The sequence below is a fragment of the Notechis scutatus genome, chromosome 5 (assembly GCF_049901735.1).
Source record: "Notechis scutatus isolate UNSWTSFEM ecotype Mainland chromosome 5, rNotScu1.2, whole genome shotgun sequence".
NCBI classification, from domain to species: domain Eukaryota; kingdom Metazoa; phylum Chordata; class Lepidosauria; order Squamata; family Elapidae; genus Notechis; species Notechis scutatus.
Window position 1 is genome coordinate 25,676,146 of NC_142013.1, and position 20,919 is coordinate 25,697,064.

Consider the following 20,919-nt stretch of genomic DNA (forward strand, 5'->3'; position numbering starts at 1 on the left):
TTAGGCCTGGTTTCTTTACTTCCTCTAATCAAGACAAAGGAATCACTTTGCTTTTAAGTGCTACTTTTCTACCAGGAATCAAGATATCTATATTATTAATGGACATTTTACAACACAGGATTGCATTTATTATTGTGAAGGAATACCATGTGACTTGTCATAAGAATATTCATGCAGTCTGGTGTGTTACACTGATTTATGACCAAGGAGAATATCTTTGTCTTTAGTATATCCAAACTCCATATTGTTTCATAGGTTTAGATATATTCTAGTTATTTTCTTACTCCTATTAACCATCCAATAGGAAAGTGTGATAAAAATGCTGCTTTTTGGCTAAGATCAAATAACAAAACATGAAAATGAATAGCTAGTCTTCTGCAATATGCAGAAAAACCAATTAAATTATCCTTAAGGGGTAGCAGTATAGCCCTTTTAAACAAATCTTTCAGAGATAGAAAATTAATAACTCAATAGATAAGCTTTCTCACTATTAAATAGACCTATCAGGAAATTTTTCATGATGTTTAAAGAAAATGTAGGTAGTTACAATATTATTTCTGTGGCAAAGGAAAATAATTCCTGTCCATTTTCTCTAGGGGAAATGTTATGTACCTGAATACTGGTATCATGTCTCCTGTCAGACATGTTTTCTCAGATTATTTCAATTTTTCCTCCTGTTCTAATAGTACGTGTCCTAATTTCCTGTATCATTTTTGCTGACTATTCCTGAAGCTGTTCTAATTTGTCAATATCGTTCTCAAATATGCTATATTCAGTATTGTATACAGTACTCCAAGTGTGATCTTATTAGTACATCATTTTCTCCTATGTTCCAATAACAGAATAAATTCTGTTGGCATCTGCATTCTTTTTGTATTCGGCATAGTAAGGATGGTTGTGCCTGTTTAATTTCTACTGGTTTCAATACAGATTTTTACCTATTTTAATACTACTTTTAAAAAAATCATTCTTACTTGAATGCCTGCAAATGTTTTGACTATCAAGTCATAATCCTGCTCAGTGCAATAAACCAAAATAAATAATCCTTGGTAAATCGATATATACCCAGAAAAAGACAGTTCACCATCTCATTTCATAAGTGCTTGAATTACTGTTAATATTAGGATGATTTTCCTAACTTTGAAGTAAAATCTGACTATTATTTAAAATTATTATTATGTATCCTGCATTTTGGGATAACAGGAAACAACTTTTATTTTTCTATTATTTGATATTACTTCAGTGCTTGAAAATTGTTTTTTGTTAATATTCTGAAGTCTAAACATTATCTAACTGAAATCTTCTTTCTTAAAATGGAGTACACTGGGACATAATTGAGTGTCACTAATAGGAATTAGTTCTTCCTGTCTCTGTAATTATTATTTTTAGTTTTTTTTTTAAATAAATATGAAAAGCTTCATGAATTTTTATGTCATCTTTGTTCAGGGGTCATGCTAATCTTCTCTGTATCATTCCAGTTTTAGTGTATGTGCTGCACCATTTTTTAAAATCTTCTTGTCTAGCCTATCAAAATCATTTTGAATTGTCTGTCAGTTTTATGAAATTTAGCTATCCCACACTATTTTGAGTCACCTGCAAAGCTGATAAACATCTTCCCCACTTCTATTTTACTTGCTAATGAAAATGTGGCACAGGACAAAACCTTGAGGCATTCCACTCCAGTCTGGAGAGTTTTCAAGCCAGCTGTGATACTATTTAATGGACATCTCATTCAGCTCAGTAGCTTGCAAAATCAGAATGCCATGGCTACCCCCAAACTGCTTTCTGAAGCCAAAATATATTGCCACAGTAGAAGAAAATGTATTGCCATAGTAGAGGGAAATATCTTAATTAAAAAATGAAGTCAGATTGCAGTAAGACCTTTTCTTTTAAAACCCACATTTTCCTCTTGAGCATAATGGAAAAAGAATTGGAGAAAAAAATTGGAACTTTGTTACTATATATATATATTAGCAGCAGCAAGATTACTGTATGCGCAAAAATGGAAGGACATTTCAATTCCTACTATAGAAGAATGGCTGCAAAAGTTGATGGGGTTGGCAGAAATGGAAACATTGACTACTCTGCTTAAAGAAAAAAACATAAGTACTTTTGTTTCCACATGGAAACTGTTTCTGAACTTCATTGTTGTAGAAAAGAATGGAACTTTGATTCTGGGTTTTACAGATTAGATTGATACACTTTTGTTGAAATGGCCGGTTCATATATTATGGTAAAACAAAAAGTTGTGATTTGTTTGTCTTATTCTACTGTAATACATAGAGTCGGAAATCAAGGCTTCTTTTTCTTTCCCTACCTTCCTTCATTTTTCTTTGCCCTTTCCCCTTCCCTCTCCCTGTCTTATTTGCTTTTATATTTTGTATTTTATACTACCTTGTAACCAATAAAAATATACATGGAAAAAACAAAGGCGAGAAAATATTTTGTAAAAGAGCTAGACTTTACAGCAGAGGTCTCCAACCTTGACAACTGTAAGACTTGTGGACTTCAAGTCCAGAATTCCACAGCAAGCCAAAGTTGCCAAGGTTGGAGACTCCTGCTTTATAGTTTGCCTTTCAACAAATATTGTGCAAATTGAAGTCCTACATAATTACTTCTTGGATCTTGGAAAGACCTGCAATATGTTTTTGGAAAGTGTCAGCCACACATTCACCTTGATGGGTGGCTCAGATGAATAGAAAAGTCTTCCCAAAATGTATTTGGAAAATAAAAATTGATAAAACAAATACATTTTGGGAAGACTTTTTTTTTTTTGAAAGAAGGCCCAAATTACTTATGAAAAGAAACTTGGTTATAAATATTTTATTGCTGGAAAAAAACCCAATAAGTTTTTTAATGGGAGTTAACTTTAAAGAGTATTCAAAAGTTCTTGATTTCTGCTCATGGAGATGTCCTTTTTTTTAAATCTGAAAAGTCTTCTCATTTTAAAATATTGCAATACAATATTTTTTTATTCTGCAAATCTTTAAAAAAATTACCATTTAATTCAACTGTCTGTAGCAGCTATATCCTATATACCAGGGGTCGCCAACCTTTTGAATCTTGGGGACCACCAAACTCATAATTTTAAATCCCATGGACCAGAGACACTGGGAAAATCCCTAAAAAAGTCTGCAGTAAAATTCCTCACCCCGATTCCCTACCGATCGATCATTCTTTATTTGGGATCACAGGATACCATCTCCAGTTCTGTTCTCAGTGGGAGAGAGACTTTTGGCTTCATGCAAGGAAAGCAGCAGAAGCAGCAGAAGTCTTTCTCTCCCCCCAAACTCCGCCAGAAATGAGTCTTTGCCAGTGCAGCCTCTTGGAGCAGGAGGCCTTTCAAGGTCCCAAAGACTCATTTCTGGCAGAGTTTGGAGGAGAGAAAGAAAGACTTTTGCTGCTTTCCTTGTGTACAGCCAAAAGCAGAAGAAGAAAGCAGAAAGAAGCAGCCCGGTGGCCAGGCCAGGCAGGTGGGGTGGGTGGGGCAAGTTCCCTCCCTCCGCCCTTCCCCCCTCCCCTCACTATCTCAGATTGTTCGCAATGCAAATGGTGCAAGCCTTGTGTTCCCATGGGCCATGTGGGAGGCACAGCCTTGTGTTCCCGTGCAGCCTGGATTAATTGTTTTGGGGGGTACTTTGGGTGTGACATTTCTCTGTGGACCACCAACATTTTCTCATGGACCACCAGTGGTCCCCGGCCCACTGGTTCGTGACCACTGCTATATACTACTACATAAGTCATTAAATTATAGGATTTACTACAACAAACTCAGCATTACAGTACTAGAAGCATACATTAAGATGTATAATTACAGAGTGCAAGAGTATGTCAAAGAATTTCCACCAAATAATAGTTCAAAACTACAAAAGAGGCTTTCTTGGGTGTTGGATCCCACTTATGAAATCTATCCCCAGAGCCTGCATAGTATCTTTGTTGCCTTTCCAGTCCAAATCATTTTTTTATTTTGAGTAACAAAATTATATTGGAATAATGACTTTATTTTATATTATCTTTTCCATAATGTAATTCACTTTATTATTCTTTTCACTTTTATAGTATTAATAGCTTTGGAAGTTTTCCATGCTGATTAGGGATTACAATCAAGTTTGATACTGCTAAATTTTGGGTTGGTTGATTGTTTTCCTTGATACAGCCAAAGCTACGAAAAGGATCAGATTAGATCCATCAAAAATTGATACCGGGAATAAAGAAACATCCAAATTAATCATACAATCATCAGAAAGAGGAGAGAGTTCCAGATATTTTAAACTGATAATTATCCAACAAGCTATTATTTCTTGTTACATTGTTGAAATTTATGAAAATTTTAATGTAATTGTGATAAAGAAAAAAGTTCTAAAGAATATTAGGAGCAAGAGTGATATTTTCCACATTAGTAAAACATGATCACAATAGCACTTAGACTTATACACAGTGCTTTACAACCCACTCTAAGCGGTTTTCAGAGTCAGCATATTGCCCCTAATATGTTGGGTCCTCATTTTACAGACCTTGGAAAGATGGAAGAATCTGATTATTTGCCTTCTGGGGAGAATGTATAATATAAGCTGTTGAAACAATGTAGATTCACACATAGTTTAAGCATAAAGATTATTTATGAGTCAATTGCAAATTTTCATAGCTTCTGCTGCTATAAATTGAAAAAGTATTAACATCATGGCTTGCACATGCCCCTCTAACCAGGGGTGGGCTTCAAAAATTTTAGCAAGGGGTTCTCTGCATAGTTGCTAGGTGGGCATGGCCTAGTCGGTCTCCTGCATTACGGGGGGGGTTGTTTTTGCCCTCCCCAGGGTCCAGAGGCTTTCTTCGAGCCCATCTATGGCCTTCCCAAACTTCCAGGAGGCGTTTTTCATTCTCCCTGAGCCTCCGCACGCACCCTGCACTTGCCTGCATCAAAATGGGCTGCGTGGGGACTCCTGGGAGGGACGGGGTGGGTGGGGCCAGCCAGGAGTAGGATTTGGGGGTTTTCTGAACTGTGCAGAATCTTAGCTAGAGGGTCTCACAAACCCGTGAACCCCCTGCAGGCTACCCCGTCTCTGATTTATATTTGTGCAAATATTATTTATAGTTTTAAAAAATCTCCTTAAAGTTAAGCAATGAAAAATGCAATGGTGTAGTGGTTAAGTAGCTGGCCTAGAAAGCAGGAGAATTTAATTCTACTTCTGCCTTTTCTTGAAAACCGGTTGGGTAAGGTTGGGTCTCTCTCAGCCAACTCACCTCACAGGATTGTTGTTATGGAAAAACAGGGGGAGAAAAGAGAATTGGTGTGTTTGTCATCTTGAGTTGCATATGTCAAGAAAGAAAAATATAAAATAAAATAAAATAAAACCTTTTCCATAATAAAGCAACACATTAGTACAACAGTCAGTTCTTTTCCAATTATTTTTGTATCTGAAATGGGAAAGAAACTCTACACATGAAATTTTTAATACTCTACATTTGTGCTCAAGATTTGTTAATAACACTTTAAAAAGCATAATGTAAAAATGAAACTTTTTTTTATTATTCAACTCAAGTTATGGGTGAATGGACCATTTTACAATAATATTACAATTTAAAACCAAAACTATAAAAAGATGCTTAATGTAATTTAAATGTGTTTTTGAAACACTGATGGAACATTTCTTTGCAGATTTTTTTTTAATCCCAGTCTCATACATACACTGTCTCACTAAATTCTGGTAAATATATTTTTACAAACACATTAGGTGAGTAATTGCTAATCATGTAATTTTAAAAACAACAGTTATTTATGTTTGGAATTTCAAGACCTTTCCTTGATTTACAGTTTCAGTAGAATGAATTGTTCTTCTTTCAAAGCATTGTGAAGAGAGAATAAGTATATAGTTAACATCTCAGTAATATTCACAGAAGAATCCATAGTATGTAAAAATTGATTGTGTTTATTGCTGCCTCCTAAACATGTCTTTTGTCTGCACCTGTACATGTGAGCATAGCACATTCTTTCAACTACACCCCCAGAAACTGCATTTCAATGTACAAATGGGGGACTGAAGGCAGTAATTTTGAGATTATTGCCACATCACCCACAATAGTTTGATTTCAGACAGTTCTACTGCCTATGGAACGCTTTAAAGAAGCAGAACATATGTTAAGAGTGTTAGAATTTTGAATAAGAAACAGTAAAGAATGGGATGCATATTTCTTAGCAAAATTTAGGAGCCATCAATATTTTTTTGAATCCAGATAGGATACATCTTCTTCTTGACCTTTAAAACAATCCACAAGATTCTAACCAATGTCCATGTATATTAAGTGGGGGGTTTTTTTGTCCCCCTGCATAAGAACAAAAAACAAGTTCTATAAAGATCATAGTGTGTATTTTATGATTATGGAGCACTTAAGTCAGATTACTAATTAAGTACCTGTAGGAAAAATAAGTATTGATAAAGCCCTCATTTTGGCTTGACAAAATTAAAATTAAGCATTCAGAGGATTAACGTATGCTTAAATTATGTATAATAGTTCCTACCTCAATTGATGAAAACATTCATTGCTGTTATCCCCATTTGAAAATTATATATATATTTATATTTATATGTATATCTCAAAATAGCCTTAACCCTTTGAGGATCATATTAGCAGCAAATCACAATCTAGACTAGGCTTCCCCAATCTGGTCCTCTTCAAATGTGAAATGGGAATGCTTGGAAATTCTGGAAGGACACTCCCACCACACCTGTGGATGTCAGGCTGCAGAAGGCTAGTCTAGAAAGAAAACAAAGACCATCTCAATCATATAGGAAACTATTGTTATAAAGATACCATTAAATTCCTTTCTGGCATCTTTGTCAAGGAACTGATACAGACAAAAATCAAATGGAAAAATTGCACATGGTTTCAAGAATTGTTGTCAAAATCTCAAAGGGTTAAGCCAGGACTTTCAACAGAAGTAATGTATTAAAAGGGTGAATTGGGTGAGCGAACAGTCTCAGATGAACTTGGTGAATAGTCTTCTGATTCAGAGTTGAGTTCAGGAGGTGGTGGCTGTGGCTTAAAACGTCCCCTCACATCCGGGTTGCGTCTTCGTCGGAAAACCTGCCTCTCCTTATCAAGAGCGGTGGTCTGGCAGGGGCATAAAATGAGAATAGATGAGATTAGGCTGTGCATGAAATAGCAAATCTGACTCTCATTTTTCCTCTTTTTCAAAGCAAACCTCAACCCAGGTCAAATTAACCCCACCCCACCCTCCGCAACCACCAGGTTTGGCTAGTTTTGCAAGCTTTAATCTATTACATGACTCAATTCATATCAAAGTGCATAATCCAACCTATAAAGAGGCAGTGTGATCTCATCAAGCATGTACAGTATGAGTGCATGACTCTGTATGGATGCCATATGTTAGACTTCTGGAAGCTATTAATTTTTTTTTTTAATAATGGGTTCAGGTTTCAGACAAAATGCAGTCTAACCTGCTTTTTTTCAAATGAGGTCTCGGTTCTGAATAGAAATTCAATGCAATTTAATCAAATTAGAGAGGTAAATATTTGCCAATGTTCAAAATAGTGAAAGTATCCATCAAAATACACTGCTACAAATATTGATTTTTGATAGAACAATTGCAACATGCTCACTCCTTCTCTCACTTCATGCCTTACTATTCATCTTTTCCCTTTAACTCAGGCACTTGTTCGCACATTACGGAAGCATGCAGACCATTTCTCCTTCCCATAAGTTTGCATTAAGCTTTCCTCTTGCTCTTTTTATACATTTTCCAGCCAAACAAACTACTCTTACCATTCTCTTCAGTCATATTGGTTGTTTCTCAGTGTGAATTAAATTGCCACCAATTTTCTTGGGCAACAGGTTTAGTACTCATTTTCTAGATCATTCCACCTAGATTCTCCTCACCACTACCTAGTTCTTACTTAGACATAGACACAGAGACACTTTTGGAAAGACTTAAACTATATGTACAGAAATTCAAGTAATTATATAATAACTTGTTGTAATGTTGGACCTAATAAGCATGTTTTTAATTTTCAGAGTCATTCCAAGTTTTGTTAGTTTGGATGCCTTTAAACATTATGTAAATTTCCTGCAGTTTCAGGAAATGGGACTGAGAATTAGCCTCTAAACTATAAACACTCACTGTAGTAAACCAGGTTCAAAACTACTGGAAAAGCCCAATAAAGCTAAGTGTTGTCAGAAATGTTGGAAAGACTGTTCTGTTGGGCTGATATGAATAAGAGTTTATTATACTTCAAAAGATATATCAGTTGTTCTTGAGACATTCACAATAGTTTTTTATGAAAAATCTACCAGTTATACAGTGACCCAGAAACACAGTTATACCCTGAGCATTTTTGGGAACAAAATTAAAACTAAATCTATTATGTTAACGATATCATATCATGCAGATTAGTATTATAGCAATCTATGTTTTAAAATAATGCAATCAGGATTCCAAAATGCAATAAAAGCAGAAGATGGACAAAATTTATAAAGCAAATGGATTCAGTTAAGCTAAATTGTTCCACTAATAGTTTTTTAGTTAGAATATTTGAAGGATTGATAGAAAGTGGCAATAAAAGTTCATGTTTGGATCTTGGAAGGAAAAAAGACAATACTAAACTCCAACTGCTATCATTTGCCAAAAGTTCTTTGTTTACAGTTGGTCCTTGGAAAAGGCCTAAACGGTTTTCAAAGTTGTGCTTTAAAACCAACTTTATGATTATATTTTAATAGAAAGCAGAAGACATTTGGAATTATATTCACATTACAGAGATAGAATTTACAGTATATAATTCTCTGTAACAAATGGAGAGAATGGCATACATTACTATTCTATGACATACAGATTTGCATTTAAAATATTTCTGTGCACAAAAGGAGTTCATTTAAAGATTGACTCACATCACATCATTTTTATATTAATCCCAGATTCATGAAAAATTCTTTCTTTCAGCAGGAAAGTCTAAATTAAAATGTTCACTACAATCCAGAATAACATTCTCTTGGTGCAAGCATAAGCAACTTTTTGTTTTGATTTTAAGGATGAATTAATCGCCATATTTCTATGCGATTGGGGTTCATATTGTTTAAATCAAAATCTTTTGCTCTTATGTCTAATTCAGCCCTTTGTTCTTCTAGCTACCCAGATCAATAAGGTACCTACACATGAGAAGTACAGCAAAATCGTGGTCTGAGACACATCCACAATGCAGTAGTTTCATTAGTATTTTAGTACTAATATGTTAGCAAAAAAATTATCCTGGTCCCTCTTTTGGGACAATTATTTTGACTTATAATGAGGAGGAGGAAAAGTTTTTTACCTTCTAAGACAAAGGCTGGGATGGTAGAGAATATGAAGTTGTGTATGATGGGCTGGGAGATGTTAAAAGAGAATATATGGAGCAATTACAAATTTTATTTAGCACTATTAGCTTAAAAGGTTTATTCCTCTATAAATCTTAATAAACTCAGTTGAAAGTTGATCCTCTATTGACCAATCATTAAGCGGCAGGCTTTGACGGAAGTGACAACAATTAAAGTAGATGTTTAAACTTCAGATCCTCCTCCTATCTTTCTACCTTTGCAAATCATACTTCTTTTCAAGATGTCCATACACCATTTCATATGCTGCCATTTATCTTGAAATTTCTCATCCAGTTTGAGGATTTTTTTTTACTTTTCCTCTTTCCTGAGACCTATTTATTCTTTCTTCATATATTTCTTTTGCAACTTTATCTTCATTCATTCTGTCTTATGTAACAAATATACTTCAACATTCTTATTTTATACTAATAATTCATATTTGTTTTCAATCTGTATTCATTTAGCAGATTTAACCTTATTTTTGCATTTTTCAAGTCATACTTGGGTACCACATTCTGATGGTATTCCATTTTTATTCTGATGTGTCCAACTCTCACTACTGCACAGCATCTTCTTTACAGTCATTTCTGCTTCTATTAAATAGCACTCAGTCCTTGCAACAATTCATATAATTAAAATATGCTTTTTTTTCTGTGAGCATCTGGATGTTTCAACATTTTTTCTTCTTTTTCCATATTCTACCAAGACACACATCATTCTACAATATAAATTCACTTACTTGCTCTAGTTTTTCCATTTTATGAATAATTACTCAATTTTCCTGTTAAGTACAGCCTTATTGGTCTTTGATTCACTAATGACCTCCTCATTGAACTATAAAAGTTAGTATTTTCTGTAAAATATTCCGGTTCTCAGTCAGCAACACAGTGTCATATAAATACAAAGTATAGCCTTATTCTTATTCTCTAGTGCAGGGGTCGCCAACCTTTTGGGCCTCAGGGACTACCAAACTCATAATTTTAGATCTCAGGGACCACTAACCGGTTCTGTGGGTGTAGCCTAATTTGTGGGTGTGGCTTGGTGGTCATGTGACTGGCTGGGCATGGCTTGTATGTAAATATTATAAATATGTATATAAATATTGAATTTTTTATAAAAAAAGAGCAACTTTTACCCAAAATCAGGCAAAGTAGGCAGATTGAGTTGCTCACAGAATCATTCAGTGATCTATCTATCTGCCATCGGCTAGCTCAGTCTCTCAAATTTGCTTGCCATGAGTCTGCACTGAATTTGCTTGTAAGCAAAATTTCAGTCCTAAGGGAGGTTCGGCTGTGCTGAGCCAAAGATCTAAAGACTAACTAGAAAGCAAGAAATCCAACCATTTCCTGCTTCCTAGCTAATATAAATCTCCTGGCGCAGCAGAACAGATGATGGTCGGAAAAAGGAAAAATAGCAATTTAGCAGGCAAGTTTACCAGGTAAGGAGTGACTGTGCGGGGAAGGTTCCCATGGGCCATGTGGGTGGCGCAGCCTTGTGTTTCTGCGCAGCCTGGATTAATTGCTTTGTGGGGGTGCTCTAGGGGTGAGATTTCTCTGTGGCCCACCAAAATTTTCTCACGGCCTACCAGTGGGCCATCACCCACCGGTTGGCAACTGCTGCTCTAGTGAGTGCACCTTCAAATGTCATCAAGAGTAATCCTTATATGATTATCCATGAATATATTTAACAACTTAAATGGCTTCATACATCCTTGTCAAGATGGTAGAAAAACTAATTACTAACTTGGATAGAAACTGAGGCAAGGAAGATTAGATTTAATTACCTATTCTGTCAGGTGACCTAATGGGTATGATCAGAACTAGGCTATATATGCCATTTGTGACACTAGTTTAGATTAAATGATAAGTGAACCTAGGCATATTTTCCTATGAGTCAATCATACACTAAACATGTACTAAAAGATCCAACATGCTAAACAATTTTATTTATGTTTCCACAGAATTGCTGTGTGTTTCAAGAAAAAATAGAGAATTAACAATTCCAAGTAACAATTCATGTGGAAAATGTTTACAAAGACAACTAAGAACCTTCTATTGATGTTCTCCAGTACCTAATTGACTTCGGCTATTCTTGAAAATAATAAGCAGGGTCAAATCAGGTCATTACTAATTTGGTCATGGTGGTATGACCACCAATAAATCCCAGGTCTTAAAGAAGATTGTAGAAAAGCTCTTCCATTATTGTGAAAATATTCCTATAGACACCATAAACTGCATAATTTTTTTTACTTGCTCAAGTTAAGACTTCCAGAATAAACAAAATATATTATTTTAGACAGATTTGCACTGGCCTAATTGGTATTAAGCACAATTTGTTACATTGTTATTAAATTATAAATCCCTGTGTAAGAATAATTGAACTCCTCGGTAAAAGGCAGGAAATAAATCTAACTATCAAATGAATAATAGCCTCCTAGAGTCTTTTCGAGTAGGTAGGCTATAATACATCAAATAAATAAATAAATAGCTTTTTTTACTCCATGTATGTTTTCATGCCAATTAATACTAAATGACTTACAGTGGTACCTCAGTACTTGACTGCTTTAAAACTCATTGAATTTGGCACTTGATACATTTTGACACAAAAATATTGTCTCAGTACTTGTTTGTTTGATACTTGATGTGCTGTGAAAGGAAGAGAGAGATGTCTGTGGAGAACAGACAGAAAGTTAGCCATGCCAGGGAGGTCATTGCAAAAGGAAGCAGAGAATGGCCATATAGGGTAGAGAGGAAGTCAGCCATACTGGGAAGGTTACTGATATAGGAAAAGGGACAGATAGGAAGTCCTTCCTGGCCAAAACAAAGTAAGTTATATGGCTTGTTTAGTACTTGTTTTTAGTACTCACCATGCCTCCTGGAACCAATTAATAAGTGCCGAAGTACCACTGTATTCCAAATTCCATCAGTATGTTAATTCATATTGACAATAGTCAGTTGATTGACATAAGCAATATTTGATTAATTTAGTTAGAATAGATGATACTGTATATAATAGATGGGTTCATAAAACTTCCACACTCAAATCTATATAATGTTATTCTACTAATGTTAAGTTCCAAACATACTTTATCATTGTCTCTATCAGCATAAAACTGAATGGCAGTTTTCTCATCACCATTGTTCTTTCCTTTTTTGTTCTTTTGTAAGAAGCAATGTTCCCATTTAAATTCTGGTAGGATAATAAAGCTAAGACTTTCTTCCATTTCATTTCACCATATTCATATGTTTCAAACAGGGAACTTAAGGATTTAAGTTAAGGTTTTGACAAAAACACTTAACTTCAAAGGTTGAAGCTCAACATAATATCTTCATAATTAAGATTATACCATATACTAGACATATGATAATTCCTTCATTATAAATTAATCAATCCAAATGTTGTTATATAATGGACAAAATATTGTGCTTCTCTATAGATTCCTTTACTATATTATTTTTGTTAGACATTTGATGGCATCAATGAATAAAATACACTTGCAAGAACTGTTTATTTAAAAGTATGCACTCATTTCTAATATGTTCCACCCTGTATGAAACTGGTACTAGAATATCCAAGTTAAATTATCTTTTGTATATGTTAAATATGTTAAAAAGGATCATGAAATATTAAACATGCTGGCTGGAGAATTCTGGGAGTTGAAGTCCACTCACCTGAAAGCTCCAAAAGTTGAGATCTGATCTGTATCAATAATGAGGTGCAGGAAATACACGACTGATTGTAACAATACCTTAGGCTAGTGTTCTTTAGAGGACCTTACTTTTTCTTTCTTAAATGTCTTTCATGTCCTCTTTTTAGAAGCTTTCTTAATCTACCTTTATGCTTCAGAAAAAGGATAATTCCCAGTGTAACATTATTTCTGCTGTCCCAAAGGTGCTTTTTCAGGTGGCAACTGGACTTTCTAATTTTTCTTTGAAGATGTTTTGCTTTTCATCCAAGAAGCTTCTTCAGCTCTGACTGGATGGTGTGGAAGAACAGAGCTGAATAAGCTTTTTGGAGGAGAAGCAAAACATCTTCAAAGAAAAAAATCAGAAAGTCCAATTGTGTCTTGAACATCAAGAACATCCCAAAACAATTAGCAGTGAATAACATAGGAAGGAATCAGATAGCTTCTGTAGATATTGATAAGAAGTTTGCAACCTTAGAGATTTCTGAAGGATGGTCAACCAGGAGAAGCATTGCCTACAACAAATACACACACACCATATATGAACACACATATATTTGTACACACAAATACAGATACACATGAAAAAAACATATTGATTAAAAAAAGAAGAGGCAAAAAAACAACAACCCCAGAACAAAGCACAGTACACCATTTCTAAACAGTTTGATTCTGATGTTTCTATCAGGAATCTGCATGTACCTATCAAATGGTATAATCCATGAGAATAATAATTTCAATAGAGAATAAGAATCTGTTGAATTGAATTGAATTTCTTTTAGGAAGGAAATTTTGTCAAGCTAAACGTCATTGGACCAAAGTATAAATAAAAATTTCAACAAAGCTTTATGTTTCAATGGAAAACATATTGACAAACAACAGTTGGCAATCACAAATACAAACAACAATATCATTAATCAGTTTCTGGAGTAAAGAAAACCCCTCAAATGCAAAATATTATAACATTTACAAAGAAACTGTTAATATACTGTAAATTTTAAGTTAAGATTCAATTATCTTATTGCTTTATATTCTGGGGAGGGCTAACTACTTGGTGGTAAACATTTAGTTGTAGTCTTCAAATGCACATATTATTTATTTAACATACTAAAGACAAGATAGATTCCAGATAGTAGGATTGTGGAAACTTCTGCATGAAAACAAATAAAGTGAGTCTCAGTTAAAATGCAGTACAGTGTTGGATTAGAAGGTCTGAAATTTTAACTGAGCGTGAATCACTGCTTATGACCAATATGTGAGCTTAGAAATAAAGGATATAGTAGATTTAAATTCAGAATCACCAAGCTTGGAAATTTTTATACATTTACTAACTACAGGCAGGAGTTCCAGCTGGTACTGATGTCATATGATCCTATATGATAAACAGTCTTCTATTAATATGAAGCATGCACAAGAATAACATTTCTCTTAGAATGGTACCAATTATGGTGATCTACTGAAAATGTACAGTGTAGCCCTTTAATGGCCAGTTTTCTAGTATACATATACTAAAAAGCCATTGGTCAAGACCATACATACAATCTGTAAATGGCGTGAAAAGCCAGCATGTACAATTACAAGGACACCATGTCTTCATATTAATTCTTTTAATAGTTATTTTTTTAAATAATTTTATAGTATTTTGATCTACATACAGTATATTGTCTAGATATATGCTAATCCTTGAATGTTATCTTTTTCATGTTTAACTGGTCTTATAAGATGGGTTTCATAATTTCTTTAAAGCAGTGTGTCAAACTCAATTTAATTGAGGACTGCATCAGGGTTGTGGTTGACACTGGAGGGGCGGAGGTAGGCCAACTGGGTGGGTATAGCCAGCTTAATGCCACTCACTGGGCATGGCTGACAAGGTGGGTGTGGCCATCTTGTCACCACTCCCCAAACTGCTGGCATGTTTCCTCTTCGCACTGAGTAGACTGGGCCAAAGCCATGCTGGCCCGATGTTTCCTCTTTTTATATTAATACATTTATTCATATCTCATATACTTTTGAACACCACGGTTATGCTGGAATTAATATATACCTGTGAACAGAGATTTAACTACTTAGTGAAAGTTGGAAAATTTGAGATGAAGGTATTTAAAAACAACTCAGTGATTTTTGTACCTACTCCCCAAAGCTAGGAACTACAAGAGACATCACCATTAGGAAACCTCTCCAAATAATGTTTTCTAACATTATGATTATGTATCTTTTGCATTTTAAATACACAGTGTTCTAAGTAGAGAATTTCAGTTAGTAGATGGGATAAAAACATTTCCAACCAACATATTGTGTTGTGGGTCTGTGTGAAGTCACACCTAAATATTGCTTCTGATATAACACTGTTATCCCAATTGATTATTTACATAAAATTGTGGTATACTTAGTAGTATGCAACTCATGATCAATCTATATTGTAGTAAAGCAAAAGTTGAAATCATAGCTACCACAAATACAATAATTTCTATTAATTTTGTTTGATATTACCAACATTGATAGGCATGTAAACATTTTTCAGTCTTGAATTTTCCAAACAATTGTGTGTTATCAATTTCTAACACATCCAATTAGATAAATGCTGATTAAAGATTTAAAATACCCTGACATATAGATATGACCTTGAATACCGACAGAATAGAAACTGAATATATACTTCAAGAAGGCATCCATCCAAAATTTTTCTTCCTATAAAGACTATTTCTGGACAAGAAAGGTAATTTTTTCAAAGGTAATTCATTGCAACCTATTCCAGATATTTTAATTCAAATATGTAGAGGGAATATTTAATTTACTGTAAATGCTTGCATTGATTACTGCCACAATTATATTAATAAAGATTAGATCTGCACAATCTGGACAAACCTTCTACCACAGCACTGAATACAATTCCTTGAACATAAAAATATTTGTCAATATTTAGTTCATCCTACAGAGCCTTTTTAAAAGTTACAAAAACCCATTTTTATAAAGTTATAAACATGTATAAAAACTGAACATCAATAAATATCATAGACATTTAAATTGGGTATTTTAGATACTGTATTCATCTTTGTAGCAAAAATTATGCATCATTGCAGATAACACCTATTTTCAATTGAATTCTTAGTCACAATCCTACCATATAATAAAAGGTGATATACTAAAAAGAGAGGTATATTCATGCAATATCATTTTTATCAACTTCTTTTAAAAACAGAGTAACAAAAATGTGCATACTTTGGAAACACAAGCTAACCAGAGCACATACAATGCATTATATTTCATTGAACAGCTTCTCAATACTATGTTATGTCAATGCATTGTTCATTCTAAGATAAGGATTGTGGTTGGGAAGGGGAAATTTAAAATGACAGTATATAATTTTGGATCTCAGAGAGGAAAAAAAAACAAATATAAATGTAGATCTATATGTATTGATATCCTGTTGCCATTTCACAGGTAGAAAAAGAAAGAGCACAGGATATTACATGCCTTAAAAACTGTTAACGTAAAATAAATATTGCGTGAACATTTAATTTTTCTGTATACACTGTCCTTTTAACTATAGGGAGCACTTGATACTGAGCATGTGCAATGAAGAAAAAGCTTGCAATGTCAGTGTGAAGAATGGGTGAAGAAAGAGAATGAGGGGTGTGGCATCTCAATCAAGATTCAAATGAAACTGATAAAGCAGCATATGGACTGGGTAACAAATTAAAAAAAAACATGTTTATTCACTGAAGTAACTGGTTAATGGAGACTGCCAGCACGTTGCCATGGAAACACTGACTGTTGGAGCTGTACCATCTCATACCTTATCCAATACATTCCTGGTTGTTGGTAGTAGTCCAAAGACCCTGATCTCTTGATGGTAAACCCGTGGTCCAGCTGAGCAGAGAGAAATGGGCAACTCAGTGGATCGATATTGTGCTAGAGAATTAAGACCTCCAGACCAAAACTCTTCCTTATTTATTAGTGCATATTTATTTTTCAGTTTCACAAGGTAGCACTCTAACATTTTAAAAATAAAATCAAAATAAAAACTACGTATTGGAAATAGGAAAAAAAAAAAAAGAAGAAGAAGAAGAAGAAAAAACAAATAATGAAGAAGACCCTAGACCAAATAATTTATCTGGCTAAATTAGTATCTTCTTTATTAATGACTACATAGTGCACTTGTTTCAACTTGTAACAGTCAATCATTTGAAGATAAACAAAATAGGGCTGTATAAGGTATCACATAAGGTTTTCCCATTTTATAATAAAAAATTTGTGAGCAGTTTTTTTCAATATATCTTGTTTTTTTTATAAATCATAATAGCCATCTCTATAATCAAATAGATTAGAGTTTCACAGATCAAAACCATGCTGCTTCATATTGATGAAAATGTATAAATATGAAAATATAACATTTTGACATTCCCACCAATCTCTGTTATTGGTTTCAAAAGGAAACTTTGATCTAGGATACCAAGGAAAATCCTAAATAATTGTGTATTATTACAGTCTATAATTTAATTTTAAGAATGTATAAGTTTGCATCACTAAACTTGTATCAGAATACAAAGTACAGCCTTAAATTATTAATTTCGGAGCAGCATGTTTTTTGAAATTTAAGGAAAAAGAAACTATTCCATTTAATTTCACTTCTGATATAGTAATAAAAGGGTGATTTTATTCTTTATTAAACAATACTTTTCATTGTGTGTAGCAGGGCACCACATATTAAGTAATTAAAAGCTATTTTAGTCAGGTAGTTCTTCAGAGACAGAAAGGGGAAGAAAGCGTATTATAGAGTTTAGTATTTGAAAATGCTTTAGCATTTACATACACATGCAGAAAAGAGAACAAAAATATATCCCTTTTGTGTTTATATGTGCTTGGTTAGAGTGACATAAGGGCAGAAGTTTACAATTTAAATTACAAGAGGCAGTTTGAAACCGCTCCAAAAATCAGTTATTTAGTTGTTGCAGTATGCATCCTGACTTTGAATCCAGATCATAAAGAAAGTAATGTTTATTTTCTTTCATCAACTTTTTTCTTATGTAGGATACTTTAAAACACCCCAAATTTTTGAAGACTTCCAGCTAAAATGATGAAGGCCTGATATAGTATCTAGTACTATATCCAAGATCTACTGCTGCCATCTATTGTTGTATGAGGGCAATGCATTAATAACATCGAACAGCCAATGTTTAGGAATTTCAAAACAAAATGTTTTATTAAACTGTAATTACTTGAGTGGAGAAAAAAATATTGACTTAGATATTTTGCATCCCTTTTTAAACTCAGCATTTTAAGTATTCAAAATCACACCGTAGCACTAATTAAATTATAAATAATACATAGTGGAAAGTAAAAAAAAATTCAAATAAATTATTTGCTCAAATCAGATTCAAGTGCCAATGAAAAGTGCAATTCACAAGCCATTTAAGGCTGCAGAATTGGGATAGCTCACAGATATAAGCTCTTTGCACTTAAGTTGAATCCAGTGTAAGGTATCTATTGTTCTATTACAACTGTAGAGTCCTTTTGGACAATGGATCATCTGACATAATGGTAACCCCAGCAGAACATGTGTTTCTGTGTGTGAGAGAGAAAGAAAGAAAAAAAGGAAAGAAAGAAAGAAAGAAAGAAAGAAAGAAAGAAAGAAAGAAAGAAAGAAAGAAAGAAAGAAAGACACGTCTAGTTTTCTACTTTCATTTAGCTTACATCATAGATTCTGTGTATTTCCTACTGACTTTTTATTGCCTTCTACAAAAAAAGAGGAAGGGGAAATGCCTTCTCCAACTACTGCAGTAGCATGTTTTGTTGCTTGCATCATTCTAATAGGCCCAAGTGCTGACAACATAATGTATCTATTTTTTAATCTACTTAAGGTAAAAACATTTCCCTTTGTGAAAGAAGGAGCAGAGGAGCAGATGGACAGTTTCCAAGTACTCAAAAGTTTTATCTGAAGGAACCTGTGATAGAAAAGATGCACACTGAGTATTAAGCAGTACCTCAAGTTTTGCAAATTTTCTTGGATTCTTTTGGAATTATGTGAACAGAGGCTCCTAGCCTTCAAAGTTGTGCTGGTTCAAGAAGGAAAAGTCTGACAAGCAGTTATTCTGAAAATACATAACTTCTTAATCCCCCTTACTTTTACTGATAGAAAGGATCACATGGTTGAATGTATTATTTATTAGCTAAAGGGTATTATTAGGACCAATTCAATTCACTGATTAATTGATGTCCACAATTAATATAGCTTTTGTTTTTAATTGTACTTATTGATTTGTGCAGACCTTGATATATGGAAAGAACGCATGGAAAGACAAAAGGGAAATACTGATGGATCAGTATTGGATCATCTAAATCCCAAATTCTGTGTGTCATAGTGACCAGTTCAGGAAGCTCAGAAACATGGACAATTACAGTCTCCAAGCCTGGGCTTAGTATTTGTGAAGGAATGTGGTCCGACTTTCAAGGAGGCAGTGCATTCTGTATAAGCAAAAGACGGTTGTTGAGTTTAGTTTGGCAAGATGGATGCCAGGCTCCAAAACCCAAGACAAACATTTTGAGATTCTTTTAAGCAGTTTTCTTTTTTGTCCCTCACCTATAAACAGAAATCCTGCCAAACTAAAGCAGACTACTTGCACCACAAAACATATATTCTGGGAACTATTAACTATTAACTTTGCTGACTCTTACTCCCCTGGAATGCACCCCTTCCCTCATGGAAATCCACATCACATTTTATCACAGTGATTCACTGCAAGACCGCCCAAAAATTCCAGGGCTGTAGAGAAAATATGTAGGCAAATGTGTTATGTGTCTGTATACATGCACACATTTTTGTTTTTAAAGAATGTTCATAGAGTGTTCTGAACTGAATTTTGGTCAGTTCAGAAGAGTCTGAATTTTATAGTTCTATGATTCTGGATAGAATACACAGTCATCAAGATTGATTTACTAATGGGTAGATCTTTCATGAATTACTGCATTCCCACTGGTGATGATTATACCTGATTGCAGAAACTTCCATAATTGAACTATACTGAATTTTAAAATAATGTAAAAATGTGTAAATTTAATCTACCAAATGAAAATGTTTAATTAATTGATCATTGTTTAAGTTGCTGTAGTAACTATGGAGGTCACTTGAAGAACAGAGGAAAGATTCATTACTAAGTCATCCATCTAATAAACAAGCCTTGGTTTACAAAAATGTACAAGGGATGGGAAAATAGTACATTTAAAGTTGCAAGATTCTATTACTACAGATGTTCTAACAAAACTGACTTTAAGGTTGCTCAGTGACTCTAGTCTACCTTACAGGGCTGATATAGCTGAATGGTTCAGTTTAAAAAAATTAAAATAGCAATCAAGGCTTTCTTTTATTAAACGTGGTAGCAGAGATATAAGCTGTCATAAATGTAAAAGTTGTTCACTAGTGGAAAAGACTACTTTAGAGAAGGGAGGGATCTTCTTCCTGAGAACTGATTCTGTTGGGGATGCTTTAATAGTGGATTCCTGCACTAGAGAGGGCTTGGGAACAGATGGTCTCTAAGATCCTCCCACTTGTATTCTATGATACTATAAATATGGTTAGACTTATGTCCAAGTATTCCTTGCCTTTTGGTTCTAGGAGGATTTCTACCCATCCAGTTAATCCAAAGGTTTTTAAAATCATTGCACTTGGGTTTAATTGTAGCTGAATTTACAAGTACAAATGCAATTTTTTGACTTTTACGTAATGCTTCCTCATTTTATCAGGATCAAAATTTAAAAATGTAATGTTATTGTAGAATCCAGTGAGTCTTACATGATCCAATATTTGTTCACTCTCATGTAAATCCCACTTAGTTCTTAACTGTGCACAGGAGTTCACTCTTACTCAAATAAGC

General features: G+C 34.1%; 1 protein-coding gene and 1 pseudogene across 2 annotated transcripts in view; both read right to left on the reverse strand.

Annotated features, from left to right (window-relative positions):
- Positions 1-1,401: 1,401 nt before the first annotated feature.
- On the reverse strand, positions 1,402-1,498 carry LOC113421499 (U6 spliceosomal RNA; annotated as a pseudogene).
- Positions 1,499-5,507: 4,009 nt separating this feature from the next.
- Positions 5,508-20,919, reverse strand: part of DCLK1 (doublecortin like kinase 1) — a 172,182-nt gene continuing 156,770 nt past the window's right edge. Inside the window, exons 17-18 of one of the 2 annotated variants that reach the window (XM_026681879.2) lie at positions 16,845-16,918; positions 5,508-7,110 (exon numbers count right to left, since the gene is read on the reverse strand). In XM_026681879.2, the coding sequence (XP_026537664.1) occupies positions 7,053-7,110; positions 16,845-16,918 (132 nt within the window). In that variant the 3' untranslated portion in view covers positions 5,508-7,052. The remainder of the gene's footprint in view (positions 7,111-16,844; positions 16,919-20,919) is intronic. The other variant, XM_026681878.2, reaches the window with a different exon arrangement.